General features: G+C 43.6%; 1 protein-coding gene across 4 annotated transcripts in view; it reads left to right on the top strand.

The window, feature by feature from the left end:
- TATDN2 (TatD DNase domain containing 2) overlaps positions 1-27,817 on the top strand; it is a 66,345-nt gene that overhangs the window by 930 nt on the left and 37,598 nt on the right. For all 4 annotated transcript variants that reach the window (XR_010337230.1, XR_010337229.1, XR_001110503.2 and 1 more), the window contains exons 3-4: positions 10,009-10,539; positions 26,433-27,314. Coding sequence is in view for 1 of the 4 variants with exons in the window: in XM_012471826.2 (XP_012327249.2) it covers positions 10,009-10,539; positions 26,433-27,314 (1,413 nt within the window). In the remaining 3 variants the exon portion in view is untranslated. The remainder of the gene's footprint in view (positions 1-10,008; positions 10,540-26,432; positions 27,315-27,817) is intronic.

Genomic DNA, 27,817 nt, shown 5'->3' with positions numbered 1-27,817 from the left:
CCACTCCACCCAAACTCGAAGACCAAGCAGTCTTCAGGGCGTGGCCTGAAGTTTTAAGTAGAGAGGTAGTTTTCAAACTCGGCAACACTTTGGAACTACTTGGAAAGCTTTAAAATACTTGGGCCTGTCTTTTACCCCAGAGAAACTGATTTATTGGGCTGAGGCGTGGTCTAGGCTTCCATATTTTTCAATGCCCCCCAGGTTATTGTAAACGTGCAGCCCCGTTGGAGAATCACTGCAGTAGAAGGTGGATTATGTGCTCAAGAGAAGGATGTATTTGTTTTAGTTGTCAGTTTAAGGAATTGTGTGCCCTTGTTCTTTGAACCACTCTGAATCACAGAACCAAGAAATGTGGTTCTTGGCTGGGCGTGGTGGCTCACGCCTGTAATCCAAGCACTTTGGAGGCCAAGGCGGGCGGATCACCTGAGGTCGGGAGTTCAAGACCAGCCTGACGAACATGGTGAAATCCCGTCTTTAAAAAAAAAAAAGAAAAAGAAAAGAAAGAAATGTGGTTCTTGGTGTGGCTTTTCTCCAAAGTCATGGTTTCCAGCCTGATGGCGTTTTGCTTGGTGGTGCAATTTTTTTTTTTTTTTTTTTTTTTGGGAGGTTATATTGTTAGTTCCCTAATGGAAACACACAAGAGGGTTTTGTAAGTACTTGGAGCAGACCAGGGAGTGCTTCACGGAAAAGACATATTTCGTTCATCCACTCAATTAAGGCTTTGAACAAATATTTGTTGAGGGTTTAGTTTGTGCCAGGCAATGTTCTAGGTGTTTGGGATTGTCCAGTAACAAAACAGAGATCACTTTCCCCTTAAGAGTTTGCATTCTAGGTTTTGCAGCTCTGGATCTTAAGAAGTGAGAAGTTCGGCCTGTGGAGAAACAGTCTTATTTGGGATGAGATGGGCTGCCTCTAGAGAAAATTATTTTTACAAAAGCAATTAAAACAGGCCCTAAGGAATATGGGTTTGTTTTTAAGCCTAGTCTTGGTGGTTTCTTTTGAGTAGCTGAGAAAGGAGGCTGTATTTGACTGTTTATCTTGGGGAACTTCTAGGCTAAGTGCCCCTGGTTTTTTCAATGTGGACCTCACTGAACTCTTGTGTGGGTGGGCACGTGGATTTTTTGTCTTTTTAAATTCGAAAATAATGGTGAGTTGAAAAGCTCTGTCTTTAGCCTAAGAATGCTGAATGTGTCTCAAATCAGATAAGTGTGGGACTTTGCTCATACAAGTTAATCTTGCCATTAATCCTTGATACAATTTCAGTAGACTTGGGTAATTTGCATAAAATAATACTAATTGATTAAATTTAGCTTCATTGACAATTACAGTTAGAGTGAAACCTGGTACCAGGAGAGGCAGGAAATTTATTTTACTTAGTCTTTCAGGTGTGCTGAATCCCTGGCTGTCCTAAAGACCTGGAACTCGGGTTGAGGGTGTGGTCTCTAATCTGGGTGGGTCTAATTGTAGGATGGACCCATCTTTCTCTCATTAAGGCTAAAGAGGCCTTGTTTTGCAAGAACCCCATTTAATGGTTTCAATAACACTTGAGGGTTATTGCGCACTAAGCACCCTTGGGTCTGGGAGTGATGAGCTTCTAGGGAGCATTCTGGTGGGAGGGCTAGAGGGGTGGTCAAGTGACTGCCCACAAGGTGGTATCATGGAGCAGTGAGCCCAGAATGAAGGCTGGAGAGCGAGGTAGGGGGTGATTGCATCGAGATTTTAGTAGTCAAGGGAATTTGGACTTTATCCTAAGGACAATGAATTTTATTATAAGGGATAATTACCTTTTTTTTTTTGGAGACAGATTCTTACTGTGTTACCCAAGGTAGAGTGAGTGGAGTGGTGTGATCTTGGCTCACTGCACCCTCCGCCTCCCAGGTTCAAACAATTCTCCTGCCTCAGCCTCCCAAGTAGCTGGGACTACAGGTGTGCGCCACCATGCCCAGCTAATCTTTGTATTTTTAGTGGAGACCAGGTTTTGCCTTGTTGGCCAGGCTGGTCTCAAACTCCTCACCTCAAGTGATCCGCCTACCTCAGCCTCCAGAAGTGCTGGGATTACAGGTGTGAGCCACTGTGCCCAGTCAATTGTCAATTCTTTTTTAAAAAATTTATTTTTTGAAACTATTTCCCAGGCTGGAATGTAGTGGCACAGTCATGACTCACTGCAACCTCGAACTCTTGGGGTCAAGCAGTCCTCTTAAATAGGTGAGAATATGGGCATGTGCCATCACACTCTGCAGATTAAAACATTTTTTTTTTTTTTTGTAGAGATGAAGGTCTTACTATGTTGCCCAGTCTGGTCTCGAACTCTTGGGCTCAAGCTATCCTTTCTCCTTGTCCTCCCAAATCGCTGAGATTACAGGCATGAGCCATTGCACCAGCTGGATTGTCTTCTAAGCAATTGGAGAATTTATACAGGGCTCTTTATAGAGGAAAGGCAAATTTCACTGTAGAAAGATCACTCTTGTCAAGTGAGGATTTTTATATTATCCTGATGGTCCATCTCTAGCACTGCTGAGGTCTCTCCCTAGAGCATGTGTTTCTCAGTTTGAAAACCAAGTGTACACTACTTGACTTATCTCAATGAATTACAAGATACCTCATACATTCCCTGTTCATCTGTACCTCCTCCTGCCTTGCTCTGCAGTCATCTGTGAACTTGTTTGTCCTGGTCCTAAGTCTTTCAGCAAGCACAGATGAGGGGTACTCACAAAAATGGCATGTTCATCCCCAGGTTCTTCTAGAGTCCTCTCACTACTCTCCTGTGTCTGTTCTGTAAACTTTTTTTTTTTCTTTGAGACAGGTTCTTGCTCTGTTACCCAGACTGGAGTGCAGTGGCATGATCATAGCTCACTGCAGCTCAACCTCCTGGGCTCAAGCAATCCTCCTGCCTCAGCCTCCCAAGTAGCTGGAACTACAGGTGTGTGCCACCATGCCTGGCTAATTTTTTATGTTTTGTAAAGACAAGATTCTCCCTGTGTTGTCCAGACTGGTCTCAATCTCCTGGGTTCAGGCACCTTGGCCTCCCAAAGTGCTAGGATTACAGGTGTGAGCTACTATGCCTGGCATTGCTCTGTAAACTTTGAGGGTTACACAGTTGACTTTTGTTCCCTCCTCCCAGCAGCCTTTAACATAGCTCTCTGTGCCAGGTCACAAAATATTCTGAGGGGAAGATATTAGACTGGTCATTTTAAATCGGTAGAGATCCCTGCTATCTGACCTCACATTGTTCCCTTCTTGCCTCCAGGACAGTTGGAGAGGTTTTCTCACATTCTGATGTTAGCTGATGATCTTCGTTTACTCTTCATAGAGAAGGTTAACTGTGTGACGAGCACCTTCATGTACTCCAGATTATCTTTACTATGACATCTAAATGTCTACAGTCAATTTAGAGTAGGAAGAATGGAAGGGAAAATTTGAGCATTTATGATAGGGCTTGATCAACTATGATTCTTAATGTTTGACCTATAGACTGTCACATAATCCCAACAGTGTCGTGAAGTAGGTGGTATTATCTCTACATATCTGTTAGTAAATAACTTCATATCAATTAACAAATATTTAAGCACTTACTCTGTGTAGGCACTGGGAAAATGAAATTCGGAAAGGTTAAATAAGCTGACTAAGGCCATGCACCTGGTAAGTGGCCAAGCTATGGGGTAGTACCAGATCAGTCTAACTTCAAAGCCAGTGTTCTTTGCACTGCTGCCTCTGGGAGCACCTACACTGCCCCAGTCTGGCATCAGATGTAGGGGTGGCAAGATGAAGATGCCAAGATCTCTCCCTTGAGGAGCTTTCTGCAGGGTAAGTCAGCGCAGGCACTGTAAAGCACTGGCTCTCGAGTGATAGAGCTTTTGCACATCCCCTTTCCTGCATCTTCACTTGGCACATGTCCAGTGCTCACATGGAACACCAGACTAGGGGCTGTAGGTGCCAAGGACAATAAGGCCATGCTTCACAGACTGAAAAGTCACTCACTACAGGGCAGTGATCAGAGTGCTGTAAAGGGATGTTTGAAGTGCCCAAGGGTCAGGGGAATGAGTGACTGACCATCAATCAGGAAGGTCTTCACAGAAGAGGTGAACCTGTCTTCCTGATGGGCAAAGGAGGAGGACAGAACATTTCGAGCAGAGGGAACAACATGTGCCCCAAACATCAGGAAATGCTACTTGTCTATAGCGCTTGGGGCACTGCTGGCTCTCCCTTCCCTCATCTGTGCCCTTCTGCATTCCCTGGACACTTGGGTGTTCGGAGGAATGCTGGAGATGAGGCTGGACAGGAAGGCTTGGACCAGCCTGCAAAGGGTTCCTGATGAACTCAGGGGTGGGGATTATTCTTTAGGCAAATGCAGAACCCTGGAAGGGTTCTAAGCCAAGGCTGAAGTGATGGGGTTTGCATTTTAGAGCTCCTCCTGGCACGCTGGGGAGAAAGGGTAGGAGGAAAAGACAGGGAGCTGGCCAGGAGCTGTTGAAATCCTTCAGGCTACTGGTGATAGGGCTGGAGCAACATTTCTACTTATCCCTCTTGCCTTTGGAGATGCACAGTTAACCAAGCAGTGCTGCCAGGAAGAACAAAATCTCTCGTCTTTGAAGCCGGTGATTTGTCTCTTACCTTCTGCCCATGGTCTACCTACTTCTTACCTTTAGAGCCAACTATCACCTGCTGAAACTCAGCCTCAGTGACCTTGATCCATCTTAGGTCCTCACTGCAGCCTTTGAGAGTGTTTCCTACTCTTTTTTCTTTTTTTTTTCTTCTCTCTCTTTTTTTTTGAGGCAGATTCTTGCTCTGTCACTCAGGGTAGAGTGCAGTGGCGCAATCTTGGCTCACTGCAACCTCTGCCTCCTGGGTTTAAGCAATTCTCCTGCCTCAGCCTCCCAAGTAGCTGGGACTACAGGCGCGTGCCACCATACCCAGCTAGTTTTTGTGTTTTTAGTAGAGATGAGGTTTCACCATGTTGGTCAGGCTGGTCTCAAACTCCTGATCTCATGATCCACCTGCCTCAGCCTTTCAAAGTGCTGGGATTACAGGCATGAGCCACTACGCCCTGCCTCTTTCTTTTTCTTTTTTTGGACAGAGTCTGTTGTCCAGGCTGGAGTTAAGTGGTGCAGTGGGCTCACTGCAGCCTTGACCTCCTGGCTCAGGTGATCTTCCTGCCTCAGCCTCCCAACTAGCCAGGACTCTAGGCGTGCACCACCATGCCCAGCTAATTTTTCTGTATTTTTTGTGGAGATAGAGTTTTGCCATGTTGCCCAGGCTGGTGTTGAACTTGTGGGCTTGAACGATCTGTCTGCCTCAGCCTCCCAAAGTTCTGAGATTACAGGCGTGAGCCACCACATGCAGCCAACAGTGTTTCTCACTTTCATATTTCATTACTCCTCTCCCTTGGCTTCAAGGATGTTAGGGAGAACTTAAGTTTGAATCCCGGTTCCACCACTTACAAGCTATGAAGCAGTTTCACTTTCTGTAAAAGAAAGCTGACGGCTGTGGCAGTTTTGTAAATTGTAAATCTGTATGAAGACATAAATTTTTATACTCCTAATTTTTTTTTCTCCTTCAACTACATTCCTGGCCTTCACAATCAGAGATGGCAAACTGCTGATCTGTGGACTGGATGTAGCCTGCTAGGTCCTTACAGTATTTAACATTTTGAAAAATTTACATTAAGAATTTATGACTCTAGTCTGGGTATGGTGGCTCAAGCCTGTAATCCTAGCACTTTGGGAGGGCAAGGTGGGCAGATCACTTGAGGGCAGGAGTTCAAGACTGGCCTAGTTAACATGGAGAAACCACATCTCTACCAAATATATAAAATTTAGCTGGGTGTGGTGGCACATGCCTGTAATGCCAACTACCCAGGAGGCTAAGACAGGAGAATCTCTTGAACCTGGAAGGCAGAAATTGCAAGTGAGCCAAGATCGCACCATTGCACTCCAGCTGGGGGTCAGAGTAAAACTCTGTCTCAAAAAATAAAAAGATCAAGTTGAATGATGAAGAAAAAAAAAAATTTATGACTCCAGCCTAAGTATATACCTTGAACTGAAGACTTGAGTGACGTCGCCACTCCACTTTATGTCCCCTTTTCTTGTTTTATTTTTCTCCTTGACAGTTACCACTCTCTAATGTATATATTTCCCTTGTCTTACCTTTCCCTTCCCTCACCAGCTAGGATGTGAGCTCCTGGAGGCAGACATTCTTGTATGTTATTTATTTATTTATTTTTGGAGACAGCGTCTTGCTCTGTCACCCAGGCAGAGTGGCATAATTTCAACTCACTGTGGCCTTGACCTTCCAGACTCAAGCGATCCTTTTGCCTCAGCTTCCGGAGTAGCTGGGACTACGGGCATGCTTCACTACACCCAGCTAATTTTTGTAGGGTTTTTTTTTTTTTTTTTTTTTTTTTTTGTACAGATGGGGTCTCTATGTGTTGCCCAGGCTGGTCTTGAACTCCTAGGCTCAAGTGATCTGTCTGCCTTGGCCTCCCAAAGTGCTGGAATTGCAGGCATGAGCCACCACACCCAGCCTTGTGTTTTTTTTATTGAATGCTAAACCCACAGATCCAGAACTGTGCCAGTAAGTGCTTGCTGAACGGATGAAAAATGCATTAAATTCAAGATACCTGGTTTTACTTGAAAAAAACAATTTCTAACTCTGGTTCTGTACTTCCAAATGGCACCAGTGAAGGTGAGGAACAGCTGCCCTTCTGAGGGTGCAGGCCCTCTTCAGTTTGCTGCATATCTCACCCTCTGTGTTGTATACCTGGCTTCAGGAGGAGTAGCGGGCAGAGGTGGAGAAGCAGTCAAAGTGAAGATGGGGCCTTAACTGACAGGTAGCAAGACAAAATGGAACTGAGGCAAGGATATCACAAGCAGAGGAGATAAGATGTGTCAGCAAATGTGTAAGAGGGTGTGTTGGGCCAAGGGTGGCAGGTGGTTGGTGGCAGGCATAGAGGGCACTGGAGAAGTGGGCTGGGAGGTTGGGGCTGTAGGGCAGGCCCTGGGAGTCATCAAGTTTATTATTAGTATTTATCAGAGGACAGGCATGGTGGCTCATTCCTGTAATCCCAGCACTTTGGGAAGCCAAGGCGGGTGGATCACTTGACGTCAGGCCAACATGGTGAAACCCCGTCTCTACTAAAAATACCAAAAAATAATTAGCCAGGTGTGGTGGCAGGTATCTGTAATCCCAGCTACTTGGGAGGGAGGCTGAAGCACGAGAATCACTTGAACCTCAGAGGCGGAAGTTGCAGTGAGCTGAGATTGCACCACTGCACTCCAGCCTGGGCAAGAGAGTGAGATTTTGCCTCAAAAAATATATATATTCATTAGAATTACTTAAATATAAGAAGATATGAAGAAAATAGGCTGGGCACAGTGGCTCACACCTGTAATCCCAGCACTTTGGGAGGCCAGGGCAGGTGGATCACCTGAGGTCAGGAGTTCAAGACCAGCCTGGCCAACATGGTGAAACCCCATCTCTACTAAAACTACAAAAATTAGCTGGGTGTGGTGGCGCACACCTGTAATCCCAGCTACTCGGGAGGCTGAGGCAGGAGAGAATTGCTTGAACCCGGGAGGCGGAGGTTGCAGTGAGCCGAGATTGCACCACTGCACTCTAGCCTGAGTGACAGAGTAAGACTGTCTCAAAAAAGAAAAAAACAAAAATGACCCATAATCTTCTTTAACAAATAATCCCTGTAGACACATTAGAAAATTCAGGAAGTAAGAAAATTTAAAGTCCAGAGAGGTTCAAAATGATAGCAAACACCACATTTTCTGTTCATCTCTGTGAAGTTAGCAGCTGCCAACAGTTTGAGTACTTTCAGGAAAAAATATGCCTATATTAACAAGTACACATTTCTTTTCTTTTTTTTTGGAGCTGGAGTTTCGCTTTGGTTTCCCAGGCTGGAGTGCAATGGTGTGATCTTGGCTCACTGCAACCTCTACCTCCTGGGTTCAAGCAATTCTCCTGCCTCAGCCTCCCAAATAGCTGAGACTACAGGCACATGCCACCATGCCTGGCTAATTTTGTAATTTCAGTAGAGATGGGGTTTCACCATGTTGCCCAGGCTGGTCTCAAACACCTGACGTCAGGTGATCCACCCACCTTAACCTCCCAAAGTGCTGAGATTACAGGCGTGAGCCACTGCGCCCAGCCAACAAGTATCTATTTCTAAAGGTTTATGATTCTTTTAAGTTTTATTTTTCTTTGGTCCTTGACTCTGGATGATTTTTTTTTTTAAAGATATATTCTCTTTGGAAAAAAAATTTCAAATGGATACAAGAAGCTTATGATATAAGAGCCTAAGCCTCTTTATTTTTGGAGACAAAGTTTCGCCCTTGTTGCCCAGGCTGGAGTGCAAGTGGCGTGATCTCAACTCACTGAAACCTCCGCCACCCAGGTTCAAGTGATTGTCCTGGCTCAGCCTAACGAGTAGCTGGGACTACAGGCATGTGCCACCACCCTTGGCTAATTTTTGTATTTTTAGTAGATGGGATTTTGCCGTGTTGGCCAGGCTGGTCTCGAACTCTTGACTTCAGGTGGATCCACCTGCCTTGGCCTCCCAAAGTGCTGGGATTACAGGTGTGAGCCACTGCGCCCAGCAGAGCTTAACCTTCTTTCCACTTCCCTGCATTCCCCAAAGAGATCCATTATAAACAGTTTAGCTTTTTAGACTTTGTTTGCAAATATACATATAAAACTTTTTTTTTTTTTTTTTTTTTTTTAAGACAGGGTCTCACTGTGTCGCCCAGGCTGGAGTCCAGTGGCACCACCATGGCTCACTGCAACCTCTGCCTCCCGGGTTCAGGCGATTCTTGTGCCTCAGCCTCCTGTGTAGCTGGAATCACAGGCACGTGCCATCATGACTCAGCTAATTTTTTTATTTTTAGTAGAGACGTGGTTTTTCCATGTTGCCTTAGCTGGTCTTGAACTCCTGAGCTCAAGTGATCCTCCTGCCTCGGCTTCCCAAAGCGTTGGAATTACAGGCGTGAGGCACTGCGCCCGCATGTTATTATAGAGATGGGGTTTGCCATGTTGGCCAGGCTCTTCTCGAACTCCCGGGTTCAAGCAATCTACCTGCCTTGGCTTCCCAAAGTACTGGATTACAGGTGTGAGCCACCGTGCCTAGTCTGTAGTTAGGAATTTAATAGAAATGATTTAGAAGTGCAAATGGAATAATGGTTCACTGCTCATGGAATGGCCCTACATTTGTGGTGTGTTTACACACCCGGCTGGGATTAGATTGGATCGGAGTATCACAGCAAAATAGTCTTGCAAACAAAAAGTCTAGCTTTTTTTGGGTAAGGTCTTCCTAAAAATGTATTTAAAAAAAAAAAAGTCTAGCTTTTTCTGGGTGGAGTCCTGGAGTGAGTGGGTGCAAAAGGGGGCTGAGGCATCACTTCAGGCTCAGAGGCTGTTCCTAATTGGGAGCAGTCGATCTTGATTGACCCCGGTGCAATTGCTGAGAAACCAAGGCATTTTCCAAAACCAAGATGATTATTTGAGGGGAAGAGTTTGCAGAGAACTTTCAGGAGGCTTGCGTATTGTGGGAAGAACAGTGCACTCAGGACTGGGGGATTGGAGTTCCTGGGGCTAGCCCTTTCCTTCACTGGGTCCTCAGGTTTCCTTTACCCTTAGATATGGGATTGGGCTAGCTGGTTTCTATGGCCCCTTCCAGTGGGAAGAGCTTAAGCTCCTGTTTTGCCTGAGGTGTAGTCCCTGCCTTCCTGGAGCTTGCAGTCTGGTTTAATGAGAGTATTCATTTCAGCTTCTTCCTTCCCCCTGCAGTGAGAGGGTATCATCTGATGAGCATGAGAAGGTGAATGCTAAGAAATGGCAGCAATCGTTCCCTCTTACAGTGCCACTTCTCTACCACCTGGAGAGAACCTTTGCCTTAGCCACAATCACTTTCCCTTTGACTGGTAGAGCCACCGCTGATTTATAATTTGCCAAATGCTTTATATATGAAAGTGCCCTTCGAACAGCCCTTTCAATTTTTTTTTTTTCCAGGTTGATTCCAAAGATAGTTCTCATAATTCCACAAACTCTGAATTTGCAGCTGAAGCTGAAGGTCAGAGTGATATGATTGAGGAACCCAACAAAGTCCAGAAAAGGAAGAGGAATAGACTTCGAGACCAGGGCTCTACAATGATCTACTTAAAGGCTATCCAGGGCATCTTGGGGAAATCGATGCCAAAAAGGAAGGGAGAGGCTGCCACTAGGGCAAAACTAAGCACAGCAGAGCGTTCCAGCCGTGGAGAAGGACCAGCCAAGAGTGAAGGATCAGCCAAGACTGCAGACGGAGCAGCTAGGAATGTCACAATCACTGCGGCTCAGGAGAAAGAGTCAACCCCAGAGATCAGCGTGAGGGAGGACAAGACCATCCCAGACAGGAGCAGCTTCTATGACAGGAGGATAGTTATAGACCCTCAGGAGAAACCCAGTGAGGAGTCCCTTGGGGACCGAAGGACAGTCATTGACAAATACTCTCCACCCCTAGAGTTCTTGGATGACTCTAACTCTCATTTAGAAAATCAAAAGGTAAGTCAAGCTTGTGCCAGGCATTTGACTTTTTAGTTCTCTTGATGAAATGTGTTCCATCTTTCTAGTTTGATCCTAAATGTTAAGAATTAAAACAGTATTTTACTTAATTAGGCCTCCAGGAAACAAATTGATGGTTTTCCTCTAACATACTTTTCAGATTTTCAGAGTTATTAATAAACCTAAACTGAGTTTTTTTTTTTTTTTTTTTTTAAAGGATTTATATGTTAGGATATGGGTTTGGCTGCTGTGTAAAAGGCCAAAATAACAGTGGCTTAAACAAAATATGTTTGGCTTAAGAAGGATGGCTCCATCATATCAGAGATACTGGTGCCTTTTGTCTTGATGCTCTGCCACCCTTCAACACAATGTCCATCTCTTGGTGTGAAATGGGTACTCTGTTAGGGCGCAGGGTTTGTTATGTGGGCATTCTGGCCAGTGGAAAGGGGAGAAGACGAAAGTGCATTCCTCCCCCCTCTTAAGAGCTTGGCTCAGGAGTTGCACACGTCGTATCTGCTATTGACAAGAGTCTGGAAACCTGGCTGACACCTAGCTGTAAGGGAGTCTGGAAAGTCAGTCTTCATCTAGGCAGACTTATACCTGGATAATCAGAGAAGAAGGGAAGGATGTCATTGGAGGAAAACTAGTTTTTAATACAGCTTATAATTGAGGGGAAGCATCAATTTTTTTTTTTTTTGAGACGGAGTCTCACTGTTTCCCAGGCTGGAGTGCAGTGGCACGATCTTGGCTCATTGCAACTTCTGCCTCCTGGGTTCAAGTGATTCTCCTGCCTCAGTCTCCTGAGTAGCTGGGACTATAGGTGCGTGCCACCACACCCAGCTAATTTTTGTACTTTTAGTAGAGACGGGGTTTTACCATGTTGGTCAGGCTGGTCTTAAACACCTGATCTTGTGATCTGCTCACCTTGGCCTCCCAAAGTGCTGGGATTACAGACGAGAGCCACTGTGCCCAGCCACATTGCTCCATCTTACTCATCTTCACCCATCCTTTACTACAGCTCTTCAGGCACCTTCTCCCAGGTTCAAGCAATTCTCCTGTCTCAGCCTCCTGAGTAGCTGGGATTGCAGGCGTCTGCCATTATGCCCAGCTAATTTTTGGTATTTTTGGTTGAGACGAGGTTTGACCATGTTGGCCTGGCTGGTCTTGAACTCCTGACCTGAGGTGATCCACCCGCCTCAGCCTACCAAAGTGCTGGGATTATAGGCGTGAGCCACCACGCCTGGCCTCTTCTGGTTTTCTTGATGTCTGAAGTTATTCTGATTCCTGAACCTTCGGCTCTGAAATTTCGTGGTGGTAGTGTCCACTTTGCTTAGCATGGGACATTCCCTTTCCATGTACTTTAGCTGTGGGAAAAGTTCATGAATTATTGTACTTTGCTGATGTTTTCTTTCCATATTTTTCTTCTTTTTCTAGCTTCTGTTTTTTGGATGTTGCATTTTCAGGGCCGATTCTCTAATTTTACTGCCTTTCTCCCTTGTTGCTAGCCAATTTCTTGCTTTACTTTGTAGGAGATTTTTTTATCTTCCAACTCAGCTGTTTATTTAGGTTTACTTTTCTGCTGTCATGCTTTGTTTTTTTTTTTTTTGAGATGGAGGAGTCTCTCTCTCCCAGGCTGGAGTGCAGTGGTGCAATCTTGGCTTGCTGCAACCTCTGCCTCAGCCTCCCGAGTAGCTGGGCCTACAGGTGCACGCCACCATGCCTGCCTAATAATGTTTTGTATTTTTAGTAGAGTCGGGGTTTCACCATCTTGGCCAGGTTGGTCTTGAACTCTTGACTTCGTGATCCACTCGCCTCGGCCTCCTACAGTGCTGGGATTACAGGCATGAGCCACCGCACCCAGCCCTACTGTCAGGCTTTTATTATCCAAGAGCTCTTTTGTTTTTTAATAGCATCTCTGTTCTTGTTTGATCTTCTGTCATCTCTTTTACAGAATTCATGGTAGTTTTTTAGCTTGGTTTTAGTTTGCTTTAAGTTGCTTCTTTCTATTTCTTTTGATCTTTTCTGTGTTACAGGCTGTCTTCACATCTCCAGTAATCTTTGGTTGTCTGTTTATGATCAAGAATGGGAGGATTAAAAAGCTATTTGGAAGCTCTGAGTGCAAAGACTTTGAGCTTTGCTTTGGGATGATCTGGAGAGCATAACCCTCCCTCCCTCACCATGTCACTGCTTTTTTTTTTTTTTTTTTGAGACAAAGTTTCATTCTTGTTGCCCAGGCTGGAGTGCAATGGCATGATCTTGGCTAACCTCAACCTCTGCGTCCTGGGTTCATGCGATTCTCCTGCCTCAGCCTCCCGAGTACCTGCGATTACAGGCATGTGCCACCACACGTAGCTAATTTTGTGTTTATTTTTAGTAGAGATGGGGTTTTTCCATGTTGGTCAGGCTGGTCTTGAACTTCCAATCTCAGGTGATCCGCCTGCTTTGGCCTCTCAAAGTGCTGGGATTACAGGTATGAGCCACTGTGCTTAACATCAATGCTTTTAGGAAAGCCTCGAGACTGGTCACATTGCCCAGAGGAGCGTTTCGTAGTCTGCTTAGGAGGAAAGTTATCCGGGAGCTGGCTGGGGAAAGGGGAGGCTGGGGGGTCTCAGCAGTCACTTAATCTTTCTCTCTTTGGTACATACCAGTTCTCTCCACTGAGCTGACCAGGCCTTATTCTAGAGATCCTTTTGTTTTACTGTCTTCAAACAACTCACCTTCTCTGAGTATGGGGAGGGAATCTGGGATTTAACTCACTGGAAACCAGATTTTACCCAGTCGTCCTCATTTTAATGTTCTGTAACTCCAGTTCTCAAGGGGCCCAGCACCACAGTGCCTGCTCTGTTCCGAGCTTTCCTGGTGCCTGGCTTAGGTGTCAGCATTCTCTTGGTCTGCCAGTGAGGTATTGTTCGGCCATCTGCTTTCAAGCCTCCAAGACGTGATTGCTATAGTCTCTTGTTCTTTCTCTTCTGGTGTTTTTGTTGGTTAGAGGGGTTTTATTTGTTGTTAGTTTGGTTTTTAGATTCTTTAGTTTTAGTGAGGTTTCAGGAAAGAGTAAAATAAGATGAATTTGTTCAGTTCATCTTTAGCCTTGAAAAGTTCTGGGAAATTTTCTTGATTATTTGATTTCTTCTCTGTTTTGTGCTTGGTCTCTTGGATGGAAATTTTAATTTTCTTTTCTTTCCAATGTATCCTTTTTAAAAAATTTTTTCTAGATGGTTTCTTCAACTTTGTCTTCTAACATTTATTTATTTTTTTAAAATAAAATAGGGAGGTCTTTTTTTTCCCCTTTTTTCTCTTTGTGTATGTGTTTTTTTAAATTTCTGCTAAATTTTTTTCTTTTTTTCTTTTTGAGATGGAGTCTTACTCTGTGACCCAGGCTGGAATGCAGTGGCGCCATCTTGGCCCACTGCAACCTCCACCTCCTGGGTTTAAGTGATTCGCCTGTTTCAGCCTCCTGAGTAGCTGGGACTACAGACATGCGCCACTGTACCCGGCTAATTTTTGTATTTTTAGTAGAGACGGGGTTTCACCATGTTGGGCAGGCTGGTCTTGAACTCCTGACCTCAGGTGATCCGCCTCCTTGGGCCTCCCAAAGTGCTTGGATTACAGGTGTGAACCACCATGCCCAGCCTGATTTTTTTTTTTCTTGTTTTCTTTTTTTGATAAAAGAATTCAGAAGGACCAGCCTAAGACTTTTAGTTTGTAAAAGTTTTTGTCACTCAGGTTGGAGTGTAGTGGCATGATCATAGCTCATTGTAGCTTCATTTTTCTGTGGTCCTCTTGGTTTAACTTTTCCAAGCATCAACTTTTGTCTTTTGCTGGGTGGGGAAAGGGCAGGCCATCTGTACAGGGTGGGAGCAGGGGCCTGGAGATCTTGACAGACTTCAACTCCTATTTTCATTTCCAGCTTCACCCTCATTCTGAGGTCTGGCATCTCCAATTCCTGAGTCTTTCCAGGGTCCTGTAGTCTGGTTCTAGGTTTTTCTCACTGAAACTTAGGTTTTGGCCATCTGATCTGCTTGAGCGATAATCATTAACCCATCTGCTTTCTAGCATTCAGTGTCCCCTGCCCTGTTATTCCTGAATAACATCCAATTTTTACTTAATTTGCTTTGCTGTTCATTTTGTGTGCTTTCTTCCTGTAGGCTTATACCTTTTCAAATATATTTCCTGTAACTTTAGAAGGGTTTTGGGAGGGAAGGACAAAAACTCTATGTGCTATGTACACAATTGAAAATTCCCATATAAAGTAGGTTTGTGAGTTATTTTCCTACCAAATATATAGTGGGTGTGTTTTCTGTCTAATGTAGATCATCTTATTTGGCTGCCTCGAATTCCTTTGTATAGATGAATTTTCTAAAGTTATACCCAAACTTCCCGTTCATGAGACTGGTGACATGTAGATTTTCTCTTAATCTATTTGGAGGCAGCACAGTATGGTAGGTGAGCACGTGAGTGTTGGGATCAGACCATTTGGGTTTAAATCCTGGCCCTGCCACTCGAATTAGGATCTTGAGAAAGTCAGCCTCTTTGAGCCCCAGTTTTTTCCTGTGTGTAAAATGGGCTAGTTCTTCAAATGTTACCACTTGTAAAAAGCTAATAAAGGGCCAGCATACTTTTTCTGTAAAGGACCATATGCATTTTGGGTTTACAGCTCCTGTTGCAGCTATTCAACTCTGCATGAAAATGACAATAGATGACATATAAGTGAATGGGTCTGACTGTATTCCAGTAAAACTGTTTACACCAATAGGCAGTGTATTGGATGCTTGTGGGCTACAGCATGCAGAACCCTGAATTAATACGTGATTACTCTTTGCTTAATGCCCAGTAGTAGGCGCTCAATAATTTAACTTTAAATTTTACCATACAGGCTTAAACCTAAGGCAGTCTTTTTTTTTTTTTTTTTTTTGAGATGGAGTCTTGCTCTATCACCCAGGCTGGAGTGTAGTGGCTCACTGCAACTTCCGCCTCCCAGGTTCAAGTGATTCTTGTATCTCAGCCTCCTGAGCAGCTGGGGTTATAGGCATGCACAACCACATTTGGCTAGTTTTTTGTATTTTTAGTAGAGATGGGGTTTTGCCATGTTGCCCAGACTGGTCCAGAACTCTTCAGCTCAAGTGATATGCCTGCTTCGACCTCCCAAAGTGCTGGGATTACAGATGTGAGCCGCTGCGCCCCGCCAAGACAGTCCTGAATATAGGCAATCTCCTATTTCTCCTGACAAGAAAAATCTAAAAACATTTTCTTAGCCAACCTGACTCTAAAAACCTTTAAAGGATTAAATGACATAATTATTATGTCTGTTTATGGTATATGTTTCTAGTTATGTGTGCATTTTTGAAACTGCTTTGTTCCTTTGCCATTTTCCTGTCCAGTCAGTGATTAAATTTCCCTGTTTCATGATTGTTTTGGTTCATTTGAAACAGGGTCCAAATAAGAACTGTATGTGGCAATTTTTAAATGTGTCAAATCTCTTTGTCACTGTAGATTCTTCCTTCTCCCCCTCCAAGATGTTATAATTTATTTGTTGTAAAAAACAGGATCGTCTGTGTGGTTTTTGCTGATGAGAGTATAGCACTTTTTGAATCTGTATATATTGTTCTTGGAAATTTTATTACAAGTTGCAGATAGTCATATCACATTGAGGCAGTCTGTTTCCATTTTTCCTAGAGGTATGTTTTTGGGATTGCCATAATGTGACCACCTCCAAATTTTTTTTAGATTACTTTTTGAGTAAGTATAGCCCCATGGTTCAAAAATAAAAGGTAATTAGTGAAAAGTACCTTTTAAATTCAGTCCTGTTTTGTCCTTTTCTTCCACCTAGATAACCACTGTTAGAAATCTGAATATATTTTGGCCAGGCATGGTGCTCATTCCTGTAATCCCAGCACTTTGGGAGGCTGAGGCAGGCATATCACTTGAGGTCCTGAGTTCAAGACCAGCCTGGCCAACATGGTGAAACCCTGTCTCTACTAAAAATATAAAAGTTAGCTGGTCATGGTGGCATGTGCCTATCGTCCCAGCTACTCCGTAGGCTGAAGCGGGAGACTCACTTGAACCTGGAGGCAGATCTTGTAGTGAGCTGAGATTGCGCCACCACACTCCAGCCTGGGTGACAGAGGGAGACTTCGTCTCAAGAAAAGAAGAAAGGAAATTTGAGTATTTTTCCAGTATTACCTTTAACCATATGATTTTTTAAAAGTTATCTTAAAACCCAAAAAGTAATCCTTAAGAGGTTTGTTAAAAATGACATTCAGTGCTTAGAACTGTGAAGAAATAACCCCAGGAATAATTTATTCATATTCAGTCTGTTACATTTCATCACCTCCCTCTCCCATTTTTTAAGAAAATGGGTGTAGAAGCCTGGGCCTGGTGGCTCATGCCTGTAATCCCAGTACTTTGGGAGGTGGGTGGATCACCTGAGTTTGGGAGTTCGAGACCAGCCTGACCAACATGGAGAAACCCCATCTCTACTAAATACACAAAGTTAGCCAGGCGTGGTGGCAGGCTCCTGTAATCCCAGCTACTTGGGAGGCTGAGGCAGGAGAATTGCTTGAACCTGGGAGGCGGAGGTTGCAGTGAGCCAAGATCTCGCCATTGCACTCCATCCTGGGTGACAAGAGTGAAACACCGTCTCAAAAAAAGAAAAAAAAATGAGTTTAGGGAACCTCTGTAAGCATCCAAAATTAGCTTTGTTGAGCTCTGTTTGGGGTTGTCTTCCTCAAACCAAAGAGTACACCTTGTAAAACAACAGGCTTTGTAACGATTTGCATATAAAGTGATACCTTCTTTTGTGAGGAATCATTTTTTTGGGGAAAACCTTACCTTGTATTTGAGCTTTTGGGGATTTTAATCAGATTAACTTTTGTGTTGTTGAAAAGAGTGGTAAAACACATCTTGAAGAGCTAGATTGCAAAGATGCTGATGTGTTACTGTATATGATAAACACACTAACATTCAGATGCACTTACACAAAAGTAGACTTGTAATTCCAGTATGTCTCAGGACATATTCAGAAAATTCAGCAGGGGGAAAAAACCTTGTCAAGCTTAGGCAAGACTGCGATTTTTAATTGTCTGGGTTGATGGAAATTTTCTGTTATAAGCAGGATAGTTTTTGAGGGGTTGTTCTCCCTTATCGATAAATTTTTAAAGGTTTTAGGGGAAATTGTAAACATTCAAATTAAACAGAATAGTATATTGAATCACCAGGTGCCCATCACCCAGCTTCAGGAGTTCAGATTAAATTTAAAATGTGCTACATTTAAATTAGCTTGCATTTTAGGAAAGATTCTTGTTTGAATATTTCTGCCATTTGAGGAGTAGCTGCAAGAAGTCTAAGGCAGGAAAATGTAAAATGGGAAATGAATAATTCATTTAAATTCTGCTATTAATACTTGTTTCCTGTTATAGATAAGGGCATGAAATATTAGTACAGGCAACATAAACAGTTTTGTTCATTTTAATCAGATAATTTATCTAGAATGCTCTTTCATTGTGAATTTTTTTTTATTATGTGAATTACATGTACTCATAAAAACATTAAGAGAACTTTGTAAGGCTTCTTGCTGAAGCCTTCTGGCATTGGCAGGTATAGAATTGATACTGATCTGCTTACTGTATTTCTCAAACCTGGTCTGCATCACAGTTACAGGGAGAATTAAATACAGATTCCTTGGCCCCACCCTAGATCTATTGAATCACAATATTTCAGTGTGGAATGGGCCTTAAAAATCTGTTTTTAAAATGCTCCCCAGTTGGAGATGTGAATCTAAGTTCAGGCACCATTTATTCTACAAATTAATTCAGCAAATATTCATGAGCACTTATTATCTGCCAGGCACTGTTATAGGTGTTTGAGAGACATCAATGAAGAAAAATAAGAATTCCTGACCTTGTGGAGCTTACCTTTTCTAGCAGGACTAAATCTATTTAATGCAAGGAATGGTTGTTTCAGTTACTATTGCTAGTTAGTAGTTTAAATAACTTTTAGTTTGCTCTCAGTTTTGTGGGTCAGGATTTCAGAAAGGTCTACACTGGGCAGGTCTTGCTTGAGGAGCCTCATGTGTTTCCTTTCAGATATTGGCCAGGGCTGTCATCATCCGAGAGCGTGGCTGGGCTGGACGTCGGAGATGCTCACTTACATGGTGGACAGATGCTGGCTGTCAGCTGGGAGGTCAGCCAGGTTGTAAACTGGCACACCTACACGTGGCCGCTCTGTCATTTGGGTGGTCGGACTTCTTACATGGTGCTTGGCTTGCTCCAGAGTAAGCACATGGAGTGAACCAGATGGAAGTTACAAAGGCCCTTCTGACCTGGCTGTGGAAGTTACACAGTTTCACTTCTGTTGCATTTTCTGTTGGCTATAAGTAATTCTCTACGTAGGTCCATATTAAGTGGAGGGGTCACAGACCCTACTCTCTCTCTCTTTTTTTTTATGTTTTTTTTAAAATTATACTTTTAAGTTCTGGGCTACATGTGCAGATTGTGCAGGATTGTTACATAGGTATACACATGCATGCCATGGTGGTTTGCTGCATCCATCCGTCCCCCGCCAAGTCACCTACATTAGATATTTCTCCTAATGTTGCCCTCCCATCCCCCCACCCCCTGCTATCCCTCCCCTGGCCCCCCACCCCTCAACAGGCCCCAGTGTATGATGTTCCCCTCCCTGTGTCCATGTGTTCTCATTGTTCAACACCCACTTACGAGTGAGAACATGTGGTGTTTGGTTTTCTGTTGTTGTGTTGGTTTGCTGAGAATGATGGTTTCCAGCTTCATCTATGTCCCTGCAAAGGACATGAACTCTTCCTTTTTATGGCTGTATCATATTCCATGGTGTATATGTGCCACATTTTCTTTATCCAGTCTGTCATTGATGGGCATTTGGGTTGGTTCCAAGTCTTTGCTATTATAAACAGTGCCTCAGTGAACATATGTGTGCATGTGTCTTTATAACAGAACGATTTATAATTCTTTGGGTATATACCCAGTAATGGGATTGCTGGGTCAAATGGTATTTCTATTTCTAGATCCTTGAGGAATTGCCACACTGTCTTCTGCAACGGTTGAACTAATTTATACTCCCAACAACAGTGTAAAAGCATTCTTATTTCTCCACATCCTCTCCAGCATCTGTTGTCTCCAGATTTTTTAATGGTTGCCATTCTAACTGGTGTGAAATGGTATCTCAATGTGGTTTTGATTTGCATTTCTCTAATGTCCAGTGATGAGCATTTTTTCATGTTTGTTGGCTGCATAAATGTCTTCTTTTGAAAAGTGTCTGTTCATAGCCTTCACCCACTTTTTGATTTTTTTTTTTCTTGTAAATTTGTTTTAGTTCTATGTAGATTCTGGATATTAGCCCTTTGTCAGATGGGTAGATTGCAAAAATTTTTTCCCATTCTTTTGGTTGCCGGTTCTTGCTAATGATTGTTCCTTTTGCTGTACAGAAGTTCTTAAGTTTAATTAGATCCCATTTGTCTATTTTGGCTTTTGTTGCCATTGCTTTTCGTGTTTTAATCTTGAAGTCCTTGCCTATGCCTGTGTCCTGAATGGTATTGTTTAGGTTTTCTTCTAGGGTTTTTATGGTGTTAGGTCTTATGTTTAAATCTTTAATCCATCTGGAGTTAATTTTGGTATAAGGTGTAAGGAAGGGGTCCAGTTTCAGCTTTCTGCATATGGCTAGCCAGTTTTCCCAACATCATTTATTAAACAGGGAATCCTTTCCCCATTGCTTGTTTTTGTCAGATTTATCAAAGATCAGATGGTTGTAGATATATTGTGTTACTTCTGAGGCCTCTGTTCTGTTCCATAGGTCTATATTTCTGTTTTGGTACCGGTACCATGCTGTTTTGATTACTGTAGCCTTGTAGTATAGTTTGAAGTCAGGTAGTGTGATGCCTCCAGCTTTGTTCTTTTTGTTTAGGATTGTCTTGGCTATGCAGACCCTTTTTTGGTTCCATATGAAGTTTAAGGTGGTTTTTTCCAGTTCTGTGAAGAAGGTCAATGGCAGCTTGATGGCAATAGCATTGAATCTATAAATTACTTTGGGCAGTATGGCCATTTTCATGATGTTGATTCTTCCTAACCATAAGCATGGAATGTTTTTCCATCTCTTTGTGTCCTCTCTTATTTCCTTGAGCAGTGATTTGTAGTTCTCCTTGAAGAGGTCCTTCACATTCCTTGTTAGTTGTTTTCCTAGGTATTTTATTCTCTTTGTAGCAATTATGAATGGGAATTCACTCGTAATTTAGCTCTCTGTTATTGGTGTATAGGAATGCTTGTGGTTTCTGCACATTGATTTTGTATTCTGAGACTTTGCTGAATTTGCTTATCATGTTAAGGAGGTTCTGGGCTGAGATGATGGGGTCTTTTAAATATACAATTATGTCATCTGTAAATAGAGACAATTTGGCTTCCTCTTTTCCTAATCAAATCCCCTTTCTTTTTCTTGCCTAATTGCTGTGGCTAGAACTTCCAATACTAGTTGAATAGGAGTGGTGAGAGAGGGCACCCTTGTCTAGTGCCAGTTTTTAAAGGGAATGCTTCCAGTTTTTGCCCATTCAGTATGATACTGGCTGTGAGTTTGTCATAAATAGATTTTATTATTTTGAGATAAGTTCCATTGATACCTAGTTTACTGAGAGTTTTACCATAAAGGTTGTTGAATTTTGTCGAAGGCCTTCTCTGCATCTATTGAGATAACCGTGCGGTTTTTGTCTTTGGTTCTGTTTATGTGATGGATTACTGTTTATAGAGTTGCGGATGTTAAACCAGCCTTGCATCCCCGGGATGAAGCCTACTTGATCGTGATGGATAAGCTTTTTGATGTGCTGTTGGATTTGGTTTGCCAGTATTTTATTGAAGATTTTCGCAACAATGTTCATCACGGATATTGGCCTGAAATTTTCTTTTTTAGTTGTGTCTCTGTCAGGTTTTGGTATTAGGGTGATGTTGGTCTCATAAAATGAATTAGGGAGGATTCCTTCTTTTTGTATTGTTTGGAATAGTTTCAGAAGGAATGGTACCAGCTCCTCTTTGTACATCTGGTAGAATTCGGCTGTGAACCTGTCTGGACCTGGACTTTTTTTGGTTGGTAGGCTATTAATTGCTGCCTCAACCTCAGACTTTGTTATTGCTCTATTCAGGGATTCAACTTCTTCCTGGTTTAGTCTTGGGAGGGTGTAAGTATCCAGGAATTCGTACATTTCTTCTAGATTTACTGGTTTATGTGCATAAAGGTGTTTGTAGTAATCTCTGATGGTAGTTTGTATTTCTATGGAATTGGTGGTGATATCTCCTTTGTCATTTTTTATTGCATCTATTCGATTCTTCTCTCTTTTTTATTAGTCTGGCTAGTGGTCTATTTTGTTGATCTTTTCAAAAAAAAAACCAGCTCCTGGATTCATTAATTTTTTTTTTTTTTTTGGAAGGGTTTTCTGTGTCTCTCTCTCTTTCAGTTTTGCTCTGATCTTAATTTCTTGTCTTCTGCTAGCTTTTGAATTTGTTTGATCTTGCCCCTCTAGTTCTTTTAATTGTGATGATAGGGTGTCGATTTTAGATCTTTCCTCACTTCTCATGTGGGCATTTAGTGCTTTAAATTTCCCTCTAGACACTGCTTTAAATGTGTCCCAAAGATTCTGGTGTGTTGCATCTTCATTCTCTTTGGTTTTGAAGAACATCTTTATTTCTGTCTTCATTTTATTATTTATCCAGTAGTCATTCAGGAGCAGGTTGTTGAGTTTCCATGTAGTTGTGCGGTTTTGAGTGAGTTTCTTAATCCTGAGTTCTAATTTGATTGCACTGTGGTCTGAGAGACTGGTTGTTAAAATTTCCATTGTTTTGCATTTGCTGAGGAGTGCTTTACTTCCAATTACATGATCAGTTTTAGAGTAAGTGCGATGTGGTTCTGAGAAGAATGTATATTCTGTGGATTTAGGGTAGAGAGTTCTGTAGATGTCTTATTAGGTCTGCTTGGTCAAGTCCTGGATATCTTTGTTAATTTTCTGTCTGGTTGATCTGTCTAACATTGACATTGGGGTGTTAAATTCTCCCACTATTACTGTGTGGGAGTCTAAGTCTCTTTGTAGGTCGTTAAGCACTTGCTTTATGTATCTGGGTGCTCCTGTATTGGGTGCATATATATTTAGGATAGTTAGCTCTTCTTGTTGCATTGATCCCTTTACCATTATGCGCTTCTTTGTCTCTTTTGATCTTTGTTGGTTTAAAGTCCGTTTTATCAGAGACTAGGATTGCAATCCTTGCTTTTTTTTGCTTTCCATTTGCTTGGTAAATCTTCCTCCATCCCTTTATTTTGAGTCTTTGTATGTCTTTGCACGGGAGATGGGTCTTCTCAATACAGCACACCGATGGGTTTTGACTCTTTATCCAATTTGCCAGTCTGTGTCTTTTGATTGGGGCATTTAGCCTATTTACATTTAAGTTTAATACTGTTATATGTGAATTTGATCCTGCCATTTTGATACTAGTTGGTTGTTTTGCCCGTTAGTTGATGCAGTTTCTTCATTGTGTTGATGGTCTTTACCATTTGGTATGTTTTTGCAGTGGGTGGTACTGGTTGTTCCTCTCCATGTTTAGTGCTTCTTTCAGGAGCTCTTGTAAAGCAGGCCTCATGGTGACGAAATCTCTCAGCAATTGCTTGTCCGTAAAGGGTTTTATTTCTCCTTCACTTATGAAGCTTAGTTTGGCTGGATATGAAATTCTGGGTTGAGAGATATTTTCTTTAAGGATGTTGAATATTGGCCCTGACTCTCTTCTGGTTTCTAGGGTTTCTGCTGAGAGATCCGTTGTGAGTCTGATGGGCTTCCCTTTGTGGGTACCCAACCTTTATCTCTGGCTTCCCTTAGCATTTTTTCCTTCATTTTAACCCTGGTGAATCTGATGATCATGTGCCTTGGGGTTGTTCTTCTTGAGGAATATCTTTGTGGTGGTCTCTGTATTTCCTGGATTTGAATGTTGGCCTGCCTTGCTGCTAGCCAGTTTTGCTTTATCCAGGAAAGTTCTCCTGGATAATATCCTGAAGAGTGTTTTCCAGCTTGGTTTCATTCTCCCTGTCACATTCAGGTATACTGATCAAACATAGATTAGGTGTTTTCACATAATCCCATATTTCTGGGAAGATTTGTTCATTTCTTTTCACTTTTTTTCTCTAATCTTGCCTTCTTGTTTTATTTCATTGAGTTGATCTTCAGTCTCATATCCTTTCTTCTGCTTGATTAATTTGGTTGTTGAAACTTGTGTATGCTTTGTGATGTTCTTATGCTGTGTTTTTCAACTCCATCAAGTCGCTTATGTTCTTCTCTAAGCTGGTTATTCTAGTTAGCATTTCGTCTAACCTTTTTTCAAGGTTCTTAGTTTCTTTGCATTGGGTTAGAACATGCTCCTTTAGCTCAGAGAAGTTTGTTGTTATCCACCTTCTGACGCCTTCTTCTGTCAGTTCATCAAACTCATTCTCCATCCAGTTTTGTTCCCTTGTTGGTGAGGAGTTTTGATCCCTTGGAGGAGAGGAGGTGAGCTGATTTCTTCCCATCTTCGTGGATTTATCTACCTTTGTAGTTGGTTACTTTCAGATGGGGTCTCTGAGTGGATGTCCTTTCTGTTGATGTTGAAGCTATTTCTTTCTGTTTTTTAGTTTTCCTTCTAACAGACAGGCCCCTCTGCTGCAGGACTGCTGGAGGTCCACTCCAGACCCTGCTTGTCTGGGAATCACCCGCGGGGGCTGCCAAACAGCAAGGATTGCTGCCTTTTCCTTCCTCTGGTAGCTACGTCCCAGAGGGGTACCTGCCAGATGTCAGCTCTCCTGTATGAGGTGTTTCTTGGATATATGGGGGTCAGGGAGCCACTTGAGGAGGCAGTCTGTCCCTTATCAGAGCTCAAGTGCTGTGCTTGGAGCTCCATTGCTCCCTTCAGAACTTTTTGGCAGGAATGTTTAAGTCTGCTAAAGTGGAACTCACAACCACCCCTTTTCCCAGGTGCTCTGTCCCGGGAAGGTGGGGCTTTATTTATAAGTCCCTGAGGGGCTGCTGCCTTTTTTTCAGAGATGCCCTGCCCAACAAGGAGGGAGTCTAGACACAGTCTGCCTGCAGTGCCTTGCTGAGTTGCCGTGGGCTCCACTCAGCTGCTGTGTAAACTTCCTTGCGATTTTGTTTGCCAGGCAAAGTTAGAACTGCCTTGGTAATGGCGGGTGCCCATCCCCCCATGGAGCTTGACTGTCCCGGGTCAAGCTCAAACTGCTGTGCTGGCTGCAAAAATCTCAAGCCGGTGGGTTTCAGTTTGCTGGTCTTTGTTGGGGTGGGACCCGCCAAGCCAGATCACTTGGCTCCCTGCCTTCAGCCCTTTTTATTTCAGGGGAATGGGTGGTTCTGTCTCTCAGGCTTTCTAGGTGCCGTCTAAAATGGCTGCCCAGTTTTGTGCTGGAAACCCGCGATGCTGGCTAGAACAGTGGCCCAGTTTTGTGCTGGAAACTGCGGCATTGGTGGTGTTGGCACTGGCGGGAATCTCCTGGTCTGTGGGCTGTTAAGACCATGGGAAAAGTGCAGTACCTGAGCCTGAGTGCCAGAGTGTCTGGAAGAGTCCCTGATGGCCTCCCTTGGGTAGGAGAGGGAGTCCTCCGGCCCCTTGCACTTCTGGGTGAGGCTACGTCCCACCCTGCTCGGTTTGCCCTTGGGCTATACCCACTGTCCAACCAGTCCCATTGAAATGAACCTGATACCTCGGTTGGAAATGTAAAGATCTCTCGCATTCTGTGTCACTGTTGCTGGGAACTGTGCTCCAGAGCTGTTCCTATTTGGCCATCTTGGCGGAAGTCCCCCCCTTTTTTTCCTTCTTCGGAGACAATCTCACTCAGCTGCCCAAGGCTGGAGTGCAGTGGTATGATCTTGGCTCACTGCAACCACCATCTCCTGCGTTCAAGCAAGTCTCCCCCTCAGCCTCCCGAGTAGCTGGGATTACAGGCACCCGCCATCATGCCCGTCTAATTTTTGTATTTTAGTAGAGACAGGATTTCACCATGTTGGCTCGGCTGGTCTTGAACTCGTGATCTCAGGTCATCTGCCCACCTTAGCCTCCCAAAGTGCTGAGATTACAGGCATGAGCCAATGTGCCTGGCCAGACCCCACTCTCAATTGGGAGAAGGGTCGAATAATTTGGGGACCCAGTGGCCAAGTGCCATGGCTCATGCCTGTAATTTAAGCACTTTGGGAGGCCAAGGCAGGAGGATTTCTTGAGTCTAGGAGTTTCAGACCAGCCTGGGCAATATAGGGAGACCCCCTAGGTACAAGAAATTAGCCAGGTATGGTGGTGCGTGCCTGTAGTCCCAGCTACCTGGATGGCTGAGGCAAGAGGATCATTTCAGCCCAGTAGTTAAAGGCTGCAGTGAGCTGAGATCTCACCACTGCTTTCCAGCCTGGGCGATAGAGCAAGACTCTGTCTGAAAAAGAATAAAACTGTCACAACTGTTGTAGTTTCACATTTTGAATATATTGACGGGAGTATTAGAGAGGAAAAGCTGGGCACTGCTTTTCTCGAAAATCTCCAATCCGGAGTATGTTCTAGAGAGCAGTTTTTCTCGAGGGGTCAGTAAGAAAGAGATGCAGGTAGAGCACCGCCTTTAGGAGGGCATGATGAGGCCACGGTTATAGGCCTATTCCCTGAACCCAATACAGCTGTTCACAGCAGTAACTTGGCTCAGTTCTGGACATTTCTGGAAATTATAAGGAAACCAGGTGACAGAGTGAGCTAATGAGCCAGTGCAAAGCTGTCACCATGGCCAGAACAAGCCAGGGTTTATGTTCAGCTGATGATAGCCTGGGAGACCATCTTCACATAGAAAGGCTAACCCACTGTTGTGTGCCTTCTTTTGTGCAGCATAAAGATAGGGAGGTGGTGATGGAGCAACCCTCTTCTGGAAGTGACTGGTCTGATGTTGAGGAGATCTCCACGGTCAGATTCTCTCAGGAGGAACCTGTCTCGCTGAAACCCTCAGCCGTTGCAGAGCCTTCTTCCTTCACCAATGACTATGTCATGTACCCCCCTCATTTGTACAGTAGTCCTTGGTGTGACTACGCCAGCTATTGGACCAGCAGCCCCAAGCCTTCCAGCTACCCCACCACAGGGAGTGGCAGCAACGATGCAGCCCAGGTTGGGAGGAGCAGCTGGAGCCGCCTGAGTGATTATTCCCCCAACTCTTCAGGGAGCACCCAAAACACTTCCAGAGATATGGAGGCCTCAGAGGAAGGCCAGTCCCAGAATTCTCGTTCATTTCGCTTTTCCAGAATCTTAGAAGACAGAGAGGTGGAGAAAAGAACATTCCAAGAGGAGATGCCACCACGTTCTTGTGGAGGACATTCATCCAGCTCCCTGCCAAAGAGCCACCGGGAACCAAGCCTAGAGGAGGGCTTCATTGACACTCATTGTCACTTGGACATGCTCTATTCCAAATTGTCTTTCCAAGGGACCTTTAAAAAGTTCAGAAAAATTTACAGCAGCTCCTTCCCAAAGGAATTTCAGGGTTGTATCTCTGACTTCTGTGACCCTCGCACCTTGACAGATTGCCTATGGGAGGAGCTATTAAAAGAGGATCTGGTGTGGGGGGCCTTTGGCTGTCACCCTCATTTTGCACGTTACTACAGTGAGAGTCAAGAAAGAAATCTTTTGCAAGCCTTAAGGCACCCTAAGGCTGTAGCATTTGGGGAAATGGGCTTGGATTACTCTTACAAGTGCACCACGCCTGTCCCAGAACAGCACAAGGTAACAAGGCTCTCTTTAATCTGCTTATAGTTTTAGTTTTTCTTTTAGTTGTTGAAGCCTGACAATAAGGGTTTATCTAATTTTAGAATTAAAGAATTTAGAATCCCTAAAAATGCAGCGTGCTTGCTCTCATCCAGACTATCTAGATACCATTGGTTAAATGCTTTACAAACTATTTCTTACTGTTTAGCTTTACTATGGAAGTTGGGGGAGAAGTACTATGTGACTTTTTTTTTTGAGATGTAGTCTTGCTCTGTCACCTAGGCTATAGTGCAATGGTGTGATCTTGGCTCACTGCAACCTTCGCCTCCCAGGTTCAAGCGATTCTCCTGCCTCAGCCTCCTGAGGAACTGGGACTACAGGTGCTCGCCACCGTGCCTGGCTAATTTTCGTATTTTTAGTAGAGATGGGATTTCAGCATCTTGGCCAGGCTGGTCTCGAACTCCTAAACTTGTGATCCGCATGCCTCAGCCTCTCAAAGTGCTGAGATTACAGGCATGAGC

Source organism: Aotus nancymaae, unplaced genomic scaffold (assembly GCF_030222135.1).
Source record: "Aotus nancymaae isolate 86718 unplaced genomic scaffold, 86718_ANA_hifiasm-v0.15.2.pri h1tg000046l, whole genome shotgun sequence".
NCBI classification, from domain to species: Eukaryota; Metazoa; Chordata; class Mammalia; order Primates; family Aotidae; genus Aotus; species Aotus nancymaae.
This window is presented reverse-complemented; position numbering and strand designations above follow the sequence as displayed.